General features: G+C 45.3%; 1 protein-coding gene across 1 annotated transcript; it reads right to left on the reverse strand.

Moving 5' to 3' along the window:
- Nucleotides 1-360: 360 nt before the first annotated feature.
- LOC133419730 (NLR family CARD domain-containing protein 3-like) lies at nt 361-10,183 on the reverse strand. The gene is made up of 11 exons (XM_061709133.1): nt 9,993-10,183; nt 9,183-9,315; nt 8,933-9,100; nt 8,666-8,803; nt 7,486-7,564; nt 6,739-6,949; nt 4,281-6,063; nt 3,803-3,976; nt 2,553-2,726; nt 2,029-2,075; nt 361-1,901 (listed from the first exon to the last, which is right to left on the reverse strand). Exons 2-11 carry the CDS (start codon nt 9,269-9,271, stop codon nt 1,369-1,371), a joined length of 3,396 nt encoding a protein of 1,131 aa, XP_061565117.1. The 5' UTR covers nt 9,272-9,315; nt 9,993-10,183; the 3' UTR covers nt 361-1,368.
- Between the last annotated feature and the right edge of the window lie 2,546 nt (nt 10,184-12,729).

The raw sequence follows: 12,729 nt of genomic DNA on the forward strand, positions 1-12,729 counted from the left end.
TCAGTAGATGGCGCCAATGGCTATTGACCGTTCGTCGGAATCCGACGCCTCCGGAGTGAGACTGTGTTGGTTATTTTGTTATTTAAGCCTTAAAATTGTACGATTATGATCTGTTAACTGCAGGTCTGGATCTGGACCCTAGTGCTCAATAGGAGAACTGCAGGTCTGGATGTGGCTGTTTCCAACATTTATTTGGTCATAAATATGTTCCAGTCAGGTTGTACGGAGGCCGACACCAGGACTTGTTCCCCTTTTGCATCTATGGACAGTAGTTGGCATCAATGTTGATTTGTACGGACAAGATGGCAGCAACCAGAATGACATTTATCTAAGCGGCTTAAAGACAAACCGACACTCATGTGATTACATCATAAACACTTTAATATTGTTCAGTAATCCACAAAACTACCTCCCTGAGCTGCAGTCTGCACTCTAGATGCTGAAACAGCTTTTGATGGAGGAAAACAGCTGATTATATTTGGTATCTACAGAAATATAGATTTGGTAGAAAAAATCTGATTCAGTGGACGATGGACCATAAAATCTGTGGTTGCAATAAAAAAAAATCTTATTTCCAAACAGTTTTCTTGACTCACAGAATCATAAGGTGAGAAAATGAGAGCTGAAAACAATGTTACAGATGACATTATGGAGGGGTTGTCCACTATTTCTTCTACAGTCTAGGAACCATAGAAGCACATTATTGATGTTGATTTCTCCTTCTGACAAATGTACATAAAAATCATCGTAGTACATTTAAAATCAACAAGGCCGACCCACGGGACGCTGAACATGAAGAAGCAGTTCTAGATGATGGATGGATCATCTTATTCATCTTGGTGAGAGCTCACACACAAACAAACACTTTACCATGACACAGACCTGACAGTCCAGTAGTGATGTCATGACTGGAACAGGAAGTGGTGTGAATAAAGACCAGGATGAACCCTGGCTGCACACCAACCTTGTGCTCAGATCTGTCAGCAGGTTGTAACTTCATCGTGGCTGATTGCAGCTCAGTGATTCCTCTCTGACATCACAGTTGGTCACATGTGCAGCAAACTAACTGCAGCTGTCATGAAGTGAATGATCTCAGCTGAACTGAGCTGCAGAGAAACAACATGCTGCTGTTCACTGTGAAGCTCTGACTGGAAACAGACAGAAGAACAACATGTGGATCCTGGAATAACGGCAGCTTCCACCTTTAAAGGACTGGGAAAGGAAGAAGTTTCCAAGGAATCATTCAGAACAGTTTCAACAACATGTGATTCAGGTGTTCTGATGGAAACAGAGACAGACATGTAAAGACTCAACTATCTGTCCAACAGAGACAGTTTCTCTGACAGGAGGAGACACTTGAGACTGAACTTAACACAGAGACACTGAACAACCAGAACCAATCCAGAACCTGAACCCAGGATATAGAGGTTCAGTGAATGTGGTGTTGAAGGTGTGGAGGTGGATCAGTTTGTCAGAGGAGACGCTGTAGAAGGACAGAGTTCCAGCAGGAACATCCACATACACTGCTACTCTGTCAGAGACTGAGGAAGAGGAGGGGGAAGGTGTTTCTATTTTATTGTGACGGACAGAGTACCCACCATCACCATAACATTCCAGACTCCAGGAATGATCGTTCCCTCCAAACCCACAGTCATCAGATTTTCCTTTCCTGCTGATTCTTCTGTAACTCACTGATACAGAAACTCTTCCGCTCCACTGGACCTCCCAGTAACAGCGACCCGTCAGAACTTCTCTACACAGCAGGTGACGATAGTAATCAAACCTGTCTGGATGATCAGGATATGACTGATCCTCCTCCACATTCATCATCTTCCTGTTGTTGTCAGACAGTTTGATTCGTTTGTTGACTGTGTTTCTGTCAATGGTGAGTTGACAGGAATCTGATGGAGAGAACAAACAACCCAGCTGCAGTTATTATTGATCTGTCATTTAGCATTCATGGACTCCTGAATGACTGATGTGTTAGCGTGAAGATGGTTGAATGTGTGAATGAAAAAAAACACTTACATTTCCATGGACCTGGTGTCAACCATCGTTGTCCAGCAGGCTCCACCCTGAAAGGAGGAGGGGGGTCAGACCAGAACAGTCTCTTTCAGCAAACATGGACATTACATGGCTCTCACACTAATGAAGGAACAGTCCAACACTTGGACAGATGCACTTGAATGCAGCCTCTCTGATGTCCTGTCCTGTGGCCGTCACGTTGCAGCACAGTTTGAACACATTCTTTTCATCTGATTTCATCTCTGCTGAATCAGCAGCAGGAGGAGACCGTGTCATGGATGAGTGAAGGTGCAGCTGTTACTGGGCTGTGATGGGCCTGAAAACCACACTGCTGTGGTTCTGGGATGTTTACTGGGTCAAGAAGGGCTCAGAGTTGTGAACTGCATCTATCAGCTGTGCTGCAGCACCAGATGAGCTGCAGCAGCTCCATCTGCTCAAATATCTCTGCTCAAAGCCAGAGAGCAACAAAGAGGATGTCCACAACACCATGAAGAGTCCAGCACACTGATGTCCTTCTGTCTTCATACCTGAGAGTGTCCAGTCTCCAGCGGGGATCCTCCAGTCCAGCAGACAAAAGCTTCCCTGCTGACTCCCCTGGATGGTTGTAGCTCAGGTCCAGCTCTCTCAGATGGGAGGGGTTGGAGCTCAGAGCTGAGACCAGAGAAGCACAGCCTTCCTCTGTGATCAGACAGGCTGACAGCCTGCAGACACACAACACAACACACACGCAGAGACTCTGAGAGAACTGCTCTGAGACTGAAGCTGACTCTGTCCTCGTGTTCACCTGATGATGGGCCTGAAGGAAAAGTCAGAGGATCAGCAGAAACACTGGAATTCACCCTGAATCCAACAAATGTTGCTGAGATGTTTCAGCCTGAACCAAACTTGTGGATGAACATCAACATACAGAGAGTCCCACTGCTGCTGAGGCCGACAGCATCCAGATGTGGAGAGAGAGAGAGACGTGTGAAGAGCATCATGTGACCTGAACATGTGACATCATAATCCATGACTGACGTGTCTGTCCTCAACACTTTAGTGAGTTTTACAACCAGATTAGTCGGCTGTGTTTAAAGATCACTTTAATGAGCTTCATTTGAGCTGAATAAACATTTTACTTTCTGACTCTTTTCTCAACCAAACAGCGTTCGTGTTTCCGGGGACGTCGTTTGGTCTGAAATGTTCTGAAGTCTCCAGAAAAAATCTGCTGGTTTTTATTCAAGGTCAGATGATGAGAAATGGATCAATGACAGACTATCGATCAGTCCTGCACCTTGTGGACTTCCAGACACAGACTGAGTCGAGAATAGAAGAACAGACACTTCTGCTGCTGATGTCGTCACCATTGGACAGTTATTGGTGCTCCAGTTTGATAATTTTAAGGAAACTAATTCAATATTAAATAGGAAACATTTCAAAGTCTGACATAAACATCTTATTTGAGAACTTTTTTTGATAAAGAAGAGATCAGATTAGAGAGGGGAGCTTAGAGATGATCACATGTGGACAAACTTGTTGATACTCTTCAATTAAAGGAAGAAAAAAACACCCCCTATCACTGAATTAACCTGAAACTGACTAAACTCCAAACAGACATTTATGTGACCTTGGTGGAGCCCTTCTCCTCGTTCATCATCTACGCACAGTTCTGAACAACTGTCTGTAGCGCTCCAACCCGATCTGGACCCAGTTACAGTTATTAAAACTCCCATCAACAATCCTTCAATATCAACCACAGTTCTAATGGTCAACAGTTGAACACTTGGTGGATTCTGACCTGAGAGACTCCAGGTGACAGTGTGGACTCTCCAGTCCAGGACACAGCTTCTTCAGTCCTGAATCCTGCAGGTCGTTGTTACTCAGGTCCAGTTTTGTCAGACTGGAGGACTGAGAGCTGAGAACTGAGGACAGATCTGCACAGATGTGCTCTGAGAGGTTACACTCACTCAACCTGCAGAGGAGATTAAAGAGAAATGATCATGTAATTTAAACATTGATTATTTAATTTAACAAATGAATTAATCATATAATTTAAATGAATACTGATCAATTCAACTATTAATCAATAAGTGTTGCTGCACTACTTGATCAAAGCTGCATTTCTCTTCTCTGCATGTAAACTTTCCTGAGATTAATTTGAGGAGAACTGGTCCCACATGAACCTGAACTTAGTTGAACAGTGAATTTAACTGGTTTCCTCCAAGAACACAACATGTGATTGTAACTAAAACAGATGTGTCCGTGTTTGTCCTTACACAACTTTCTTGGAGGCTTTGACCACCGGCAGCAGTCTCCGTAGAACTTCCTCTGAAGCTGAGTATTTCTTCAGGTCAAACACCTCCAGATCTTCTGATGAAAGTAAGATGAAGCCCAGAGCCGACCACTGAGCAAGAGACAGTTTATCTGTGGAGAGACGTCCTGACCTCAGGGACCGTTGGACCTCCTTCACCAGAGAACCATCGTTCAGTTCATTCAAACAGTGGAACAGGTTGATGCTTTTCTCTGCAGACAGATCCTTACTGATCTTCTTCTTGATGTATTTAACTGTTACCGGATTGTTCTGTGATCTTCTTTGATCTGGTTCCAGCAGACCTCGTAGGAGAGTCTGATTGGTTTCCAGTTTGAGACCCAGGAGGAAGCGGAGGAACAAGTCCAGGTGTCCGTTTGGACTCTGTAAGGCCTTGTCCACAGCACTCTGATAGAGGTCAGTCTCTGCTCCTTTTTTAAACCACCTGGAGGTTTTTCTTTGTTCCTCCAGCAGGTTGACTCCATACCTGATGAAGGTCAGATGGACATGAAGAGCAGCCAGAAACTCCTGAACACTCAGATGGATGAAGCAGAAGACCTGGTCCTGGTACAGGCTGCTTTCCTCTCTAAAGATCTGGGTGAACACTCCTGAGTACACTGAAGCCTCTCTGACATTGATGCCACACTCTCTCAGGTCTGGTTCATAGAAGATCAGGTTTCCTTTCTGCAGCTGCTCAAAAGCAAGTTTTCCCAGAGACTCCACCATCTTCCTGCTCTCTGGACTCCAGTGAGGATCCGTCCCAGCTCCTCCATCATACTTGACCTTCTTCAGTTTGGCCTGGACCACCAGGAAGTGGATGTACATCTCAGTCAGGGTCTTGGGCAGCCCCCCTCCCTCTCTGGTTTCCAGGACTTTCTCCAGGACCGTAGCAGTGATCCAGCAGAAGACTGGGATGTGGCACATAATGTGGAGGCTCCGTGATGTCTTGATGTGGGAGATGATCCTGCTGGTCTGCTTCTTATCTCTGAACCTCTTCCTGAAGTATTCCTCCTTCTGTGGGTTAGTGAACCCTCTGACCTCTGTCACCATGGAGACACACTCAGGAGGGATCTGATTGGCTGCTGCGGGTCGTGTGGTGATCCAGAGACGAGCAGAAGGAAGCAGGTTCCCCCTGATTAGGTTTGTCAGCAGCACATCCACTGAGGTGGACTCTGTAACATCAGTCAGGACCTCATTGTTGTGGAAGTTCAGAGGAAGTCGACTCTCATCCAGACCGTCAAAGATGAACACGACCTGGAACTCTTCAAAGCTGCACATTTCTCTGGTTTCAGTGAAGAAGAGATGAACAAGTTCCACCAAACTGAACTTTCTCTCTTTCAGCACATTCAGCTCTCTGAAGGTGAATGGAAGCAGGAACTGGATGTCCTGGTTGGTTCTGCCTTCAGCCCAGTCCAGAGTGAACTTCTGTGTTAGGACTGTTTTCCCGATGCCGGCCACTCCCTTCGTCATCACTGTTCTGATTGGTTCATCTCTTCCAGGTGGGAGTTTAAAGATGTCTTCCTGTCTGATTGTTGTTTCTGCTCTCTCTGGTTTCCTGGATGCTGCTTCAATCTGTCTGACTTCATGTTCATTGTTGACCTCTCCAGTCCCTCCCTCTGTGATGTAGAGCTCTGTGTAGATCTGCTTTAGAAGGGTTGGGTTTCCTGCTTTAACAATCCCTTCAAACACACACTGGCACTTCTTCTTCAGCTTAGACTTCAGCCGCTTTTTACAATATGCAGCAAAAGAACCTTAATGAAAGTGGAAAAAAGGAAAATTAGTGTTTTATAAAGTTCAACTTAATTCTAATTAAAGAATCAGGATGTAAACCAACAATGATCGACTGTAGCGTTACGATGAGCTGTCCAATATTGAGTAGAATCACTTTTACCACCAAAGCACCTCTAAACATTCAGGACAGGAGTTTCTAGTACCAGGATGTTAGCAACACAGCCCAGATGGGTTTTGGGTTCGTGGGTTGTCGTGTTCTTGTTATTGTTGTGGTGTATGTGAAGTGTATTGGTGAAAGTTTAGGATTTGAAAACACCAGAAGATGATTTGATCTCATAATCTGCAGAACCATCAAGACAATCTGGAATCCAGTAGGATTCCTGGAAGAGGAAAATCCAGGAATAAAAATCCTCCAGTTATCTTGTGGTGTTGGTCGGTTAAACATGTTTATTGAGGTCCACTGCTGTCCTGTACAGGGAGGGTGCTACTGTAGGGGGCTGCTGGGACCATGTGGGGGCGACTGGTCTTCAGAAATGTTTAGCTGGGTGTCAACGGTCAAAATAACCTTCATGTGGATCAAGAATGCAGATCTGATTCCAGCAGAACATTGTTGAAACAAGATGAGCAGAGTTCCTCCCTTCATCTTTCAGTGAGTTTAATGTTGTGAGCTTAAATGTTCAGAGAAATCCTCTTACTGCTCTGCAGACGCTCAGCCAGCTCCTCCTGCTTCAATCTCCTCAGGAAGTTCACTGTGATCTTCACAAACGCCTCTCTGCTGCTCCTCCTCTGCTCTTCATCCTCACCCTGCAACAGATGCTCTAGGGATTCTGGGTAATCTGGACTCAGACCCCGTTGGATCTTCTTCAGCTCGTTCTTCACAAACAGGACAATGTTGTCCTCCAGCAGCTGGAACAGAAGACCACATGAAGGACACAATCAAACTGAAACCACAGAGAGAGACATCAGACCCATGTTGGACAGACTGACAGTCCACTGGTCTCCAGAGACCAGCATGGAGACAAACATCAGACCATGTTGGACAGACTGACAGTCCACTGGTCTCCAGAGACCAGCATGGAGACAAACATCAGACCATGTTGGACAGACTGACAGTCCACTGGTCTCCAGAGACCAGCATGGAGACAAACATTAGACCCATGTTGGACAGACTGACAGTCCACTGGTCTCCAGAGACCAGCATGGAGACAAACATCAGACCATGTTGGACAGACTGACAGTCCACTGGTCTCCAGAGACCAGCATGGAGACAAACATTAGACCCATGTTGGACAGACTGACAGTCCACTGGTCTCCAGAGACCAGCATGGAGACAAACATCAGACCATGTTGGACAGACTGACAGTCCACTGGTCTCCAGAGACCAGCATGGAGACAAACATCAACAGAACAGATGGAGAAGCAGTTGTTGTTCATGTACAGACCAGAAATATGGAGTCCAGCTGTGTCTGATGCTGCTGGACAGACGGACCGCTGGGAGGCTCTGAGCTCTGCTGGTCCACTCTGTGGAGGAACCAGGAAGAATTAGCTCACATCATGTCTGTCCTTACAGAGACAAACACCAGCCCCACACATGGCTAAAGTTCCGGGGGCCGTCCTCGGGACTGGGCAGACCGGCGAGACAGTTCCGGGGGTCGCCCACGAGGCCGGGCAGACCGGCCAGAAAGCTTGGGGGGGTCGCCCATGAGGCCTAAGCTTGGGCCTTGGCGTGGGGCCTGGACGACTTGTCGTGGGGCCTAGACGACTTGGTGTGGTGCCTGGACGGCTTGGCGTGGGGCCTGGGCGGCTTGACGGGGAACCTTGACTTGGCGGGGGACCTTGACTTGGCTGGGAACTCAGGATACGAGGAGCCGACTGAGGGGGAACCCGGGTCCGTGGCACTGGCTGCAGGGGGAACCCAGGGGGGGACACAGGCGGGGCAAAACAGAAACTCAAAGACTGGGGGGAAGTATCAAACCCTGACATAAAAACATGTAAAAGAGTTAAATGGGTCAGTTAAAAGCCTGATTAAAGAGATGAGTCTTTTTAAAAACATCAACAGTCTCTGCGGCCCTAAGGTTCTCCGGGAGGCTGTTCCTCAATCGGGGACCATAATAACTGAATGCCGCCTCCCCGTGTGTCCTGGTTCTGACTCTTGGTATCGTTAAAAGGCCGGAGGACCTCAGGGTCCACGAGGGTCGATAGGGTAAAAGTAGTGCAGACAAATAAGAAGGCCCAAGACCATTAAGACACTTAAAAACTAGTAAAATAACCTTAAAATCGATCCTGAAGTGCACGCGAAGCCAATGCAGCGATTTTAAAACAGGTGTAAGGTGATCAGGAACATGGACAACTGATGGAGACATGAAGCAGCTGAGGAACTCTGGATCATCATCAGGATCAGTCCTCTGGAAGGTGAGACCTCCAGATGTGTCAACCAGAGGAAAAAGCTCCTGACAGGAGATGAAGATCTATGAGGAGGAAGCTCAGATCCCCATCAGGTGATGGAGGACCACAGGGGTCCAGGACTACATGGATCTACTCAGGAAGAAACATGTGGATTGTGGACATTTCCTAACATGAGGACTGATTTAAATACATTTAATGCGTTTAAATACGTCTCACCTATCTGAAGAAGACTGTTGGTCTCCTTTAAAGTTGATGAACCAGTTCTTAAAGTCAAATAACCTGCCCTTTGACCTGTCGCTCTTCAAGGACAAACAGCTGGGTTCATGTTTAAGAGACTCTCTTTTCTGATGGACCCTGATAGAAGACAAAAGTTCAAAATGTAAATATTCTATTTATATGAAAAAGAAGGTACACAGATGAAAATATTTTGTCTTTTTAAAAAGTATTAAACAAAAATCATTGGCAGCGTTTGGATAGACTGACCGCTTTACAGCAGAACGTTGGTCTCCTTTGAAGTTAATATAAAATTCCTTTGAGTGGTCGCTCTTCAAGGACACACAGCTGGGTCCAGGTCCAGGTCCAGGTCCAGGTCCAGATCCAGGTCCAGATCCAGGTCCAGGTCCAGGTCCAGGTCCAGGTCCAGGTTGATTCCTGTAATAATGAGGTTTGGTGATGTGAGTCTTGAGCTCTGACATGCAGAAGAGTCATGGACAGTTAGAGATGCTCATCTCACCTCTGAGCTTTGCTCCGACTCTCATGTTCCCCACACAGAGAGGTTTTAGAGGGAGGGACTCCCTCCTCTCTGTCCTCACACTGGTCCATTCTGCTGAATTCACGTCCACATCAGCTCACACACACACCTTCATCTGCAGAGGAAACACACATCACTGGTGTTGGACAGAGATCAGCTGATCCTGCTCTGGTTTGCTCCTCTCTTTAGTGTTTATGTCACTTGAATGCAGTTAGAAACCAGTGGGAGGTGGATGAAGTCACTTATACAGCCGTATCTGCTGATCCGAGCTGCTCTGAAGCTTTCCCTCAGCTCCTTTTCTTATTTTCTGTTTCTAAGATTAAAAACATTAAATTCTGTGAACAACAGAGTTTTAATGCACAAACAGGAAGTTGAAAATCTTGAACAAGCAGAAAGAGACTCGGCCTCTACGTGAGTCTGGTTCCTGTAAATGTGAAGAAGCTCAGAGGTGAAACTGTCCTGCAGAGACACGTGTCCTCCTCCTTCACAGCCTCATCACACAACAGTTACACAAGCAGCAAACAACTTCCTCCAGGAACCACGCTTTATTTTGAAAGGCTTGACAGGAAACAGCAGTCTGACTTTAATGCTGGAGAGACAGCTTCATTCCAGGAAATAAAAACACCAAAGTTTGATCGATGAAGAAAACTAATCATCAGCTGATCATCACTGTGTTTCTGATCAATAATAAAACGAATAAAACTGTTTTCATTAACAATCATATAGATTTGTCTTCTGACACAGGAATGATCAAAGTTTGCAGGTAAATCAGAAGTGAGAACGAGTTCCTACCTTCACCTGTTTGAGTCAAAAGACAAAGTTCAGGAGTGAAATAAACAAGTATTGATCCGGTTACCAGCAGGTGTTCTCCGTCCTCGGATCACCTCACCTGACGCTTTAACGGCTGTTCTTTCACATGTGTTAAGGCAGATTTACTTTTACTTCAACCGAGAGTTCGGTTGCATCCACACCCAGCTGCCTTGTGAGAGTTTCCTGGTTCAGTGCGATCAGGTATGAGGGTTGGGGGTGGAGTGAAAACTCGTTTAACAGGATGAGGGAGAAAAGAAGGTTAGAGGAAGGACGGGAGGAAAACACACAAATTTAAGCACTGAGATGGAATCTGACTCGAACACTGTGGTGTAAAACTTTGATCCTAATTTTAGCTCAAGGTGTGGTGGGTGTGAAACAAAAAGCAGGAATCTTCTGAGATGTAAGACATAAGCAGTGAAAATCCAGCCTAACCTCGGCTTTACTGGCATGTTCTCACAAGAATGCACATGTGTTGAGCGTCGGTACGTTTACCACCTATGAGGACACAAGGTCATCAGCAGAGTCTGATCTCAACCACGGCCTCCTCTTGGGCCGTCTTCTGTCCTGCCTCCATGTTTGCTAACGAGACCCTTTATACTAAAACTACGTTTCCCATGAACCCATGAACTCAGCAACACACCTTTAGAGAAACGCTTTAAGTCATTAAATCACGTTATATCTGTATTTGATGTATCTCTGTTTGTATGTGAGTGAGAATATTAAAATAATAAGTTATCAAAGGTATGGGTTACCCTGCTGATGATGTAACATTACCTGAGGAAGTAATACATAAAATAAATGTATAAACTGGAATAAAACACAACAGTCAAATTAAAGTGAACAGCTGACATCGGGATATCTCCAAGAAAGGGAAAAGGAGGCTTTTTGAAAAGAAGTTTAAAATAACCTCATGTGGATGTTCAAATGGGCCTAAAAGGGCCTCCATACGGCCCAGAAAGTCCCGAAAGAATTTCCCGCAGACATCTTCACATTAAGTCCTCGGGATTTCAGTGTTTCTAAGACTGGATAGGTGAAGAAATGAAAAGTCACCTTATTTACACTAGTACATGTATCTTACAAAATTACTTTAAAGTAGAGCTGGCTATTCAGTGACTTATCTTCCCCCAATTTTCGTAATCTCTGGAACTAAAATTCACATTTATCGACTAGTACTAAGATACATTCATTTTCAATGGCTTTTGTCCTTAATGTCTTTTTTCCCCTTACATTACTTTTACTTTTATACTTTAAGTAGTTTTGAAACCAGTACTTTTATACTTTTACTTGAGTAAAAAACTCGAGTTGATACTTCAACTTCTAGAGGAGTATTTTTAAACTCTAGTATCTATACTTCCACCTGAGTAATGAATGTGAATACTTTGGACACCTCTGCAGTCTGCACACACGCACGTTCTGAAGGGGTTTCTCAACCTGACGCTGTAGTTCATGTCTCCGCCAGCAGAGGGCGGCATCCGCTCAGCCTTCAGCAGCCCGCCGTGTGCAGGAAGTGCATGTTCTGACTCTCTTCTGCAGCTGTTACATAAACCTGAGTGGATGTTGTCTGGGGCTACAGATGGAGCTTGGTGTTTACTCCGCTCTCAGCATCCCCGGGTCCAAGCACACGGCAGCCGGCGCTCTTTAACATGCCGTGATGCATTAAGTCATTCGGTTTTAACCGTGTGTCTCGCCCGCTGGGTAGCGATAAAAGTTACAACTGACAAACGACAGGCTCGCCTTTCGCACGACGCCCTCGCGAGACTGTTTACCCAGATCCAACGAGGCGTAAAGCCTTGACAGCGGGTTAAAGTCTGGGCGGCTCGCAGCTGCGGTGGCGTTGCGTGCATCACACATCGGTGTGGAATCTTCGGAGTTTTCGGAGATGTTCTTCGGCGAATTCCCTTGCCATCGCTGCGGGACGTAGCGCCCAGCAGGAGCATCTGATCCAGACCAAACCTGAGTCATGTTTGAGATGCCGTCTGCAACTACCAATAGCCGGAAGCCCAGACGAGGAAATTACATCATTGGCTTGTGCAAACATTGTGCCAATATCAGACTAACGAGGTTTATGAGATCAAGTCATTCATTAATTGTAATACCATGTTTGTTGTCTACCGATTGTCTTGTACCTGTGGTTGTTTTTATATCGGCCGCACTAAGCGTCGTTTGAAAGACAGAGTTTCTGAGCATAAGTATGCTATTAGAAAAGCCAATTTTGATTTCCTAATGGCTAAACACTTTTTTGAAGCACATGACAGCAACTCAGGTTCACTTATGGTTGAAGGCCTAGAAAGTATTCAAAAAAAACATTAGAGGTGGTGACAGACTCAAATTACTTCTGCAGAGAGAGACCTTTTACATTTACCAAGTGAAAGCCACTATCCATCCAGGTTTAAATGAGGTTATTGATTTCAGTCCTTTTTTGTAACTTTTCTTTTCCTATCTCCAGTATTTCATTGTTTAACAATTGGTGGAGCCATTTATTGGACATTATCTGTTATTTCTTTTGTTTTGTATTTGTCCTCCCACCTGCCCAGGTGATTTCAATCATCCTATTTAAGGAGAATCAATGCATTGAGTGTTGCACCCTGAGGAAGGCTGAGGCCGAATCGCGTGGGCTGTAACCCACTTTTTAATCTTTCCACATGAAATAGCCAATTTAAATAAAGGCTTTTTATATTTGCAGAAGAGTGCCTTGGATTTTTCTCCCTTTTTGATATCC

This window comes from Cololabis saira, chromosome 19 (assembly GCF_033807715.1).
Source record: "Cololabis saira isolate AMF1-May2022 chromosome 19, fColSai1.1, whole genome shotgun sequence".
Lineage (NCBI taxonomy): Eukaryota > Metazoa > Chordata > Actinopteri > Beloniformes > Belonidae > Cololabis > Cololabis saira.

What these genes read in the sequence shown, in the direction of transcription:
- LOC133419730 (XM_061709133.1), bottom strand. Translation starts at nt 9,271, where the DNA reads ATGGACCAGTGTGAGGACAGAGAGGAGGGAGTCCCTCCCTCTAAAACC. An exon ending in GGCTGAGCGTCTGCAGAGCA is followed by an intron (nt 6,064 to 6,738) that starts GTAAGAGGATTT and finishes ACTTTCATTAAG; the next exon opens with GTTCTTTTGCTGCATATTGT. An exon ending in TGTCACCTGGAGTCTCTCAG is followed by an intron (nt 2,727 to 3,802) that starts GTCAGAATCCAC and finishes GTGTGTCTGCAG; the next exon opens with GCTGTCAGCCTGTCTGATCA.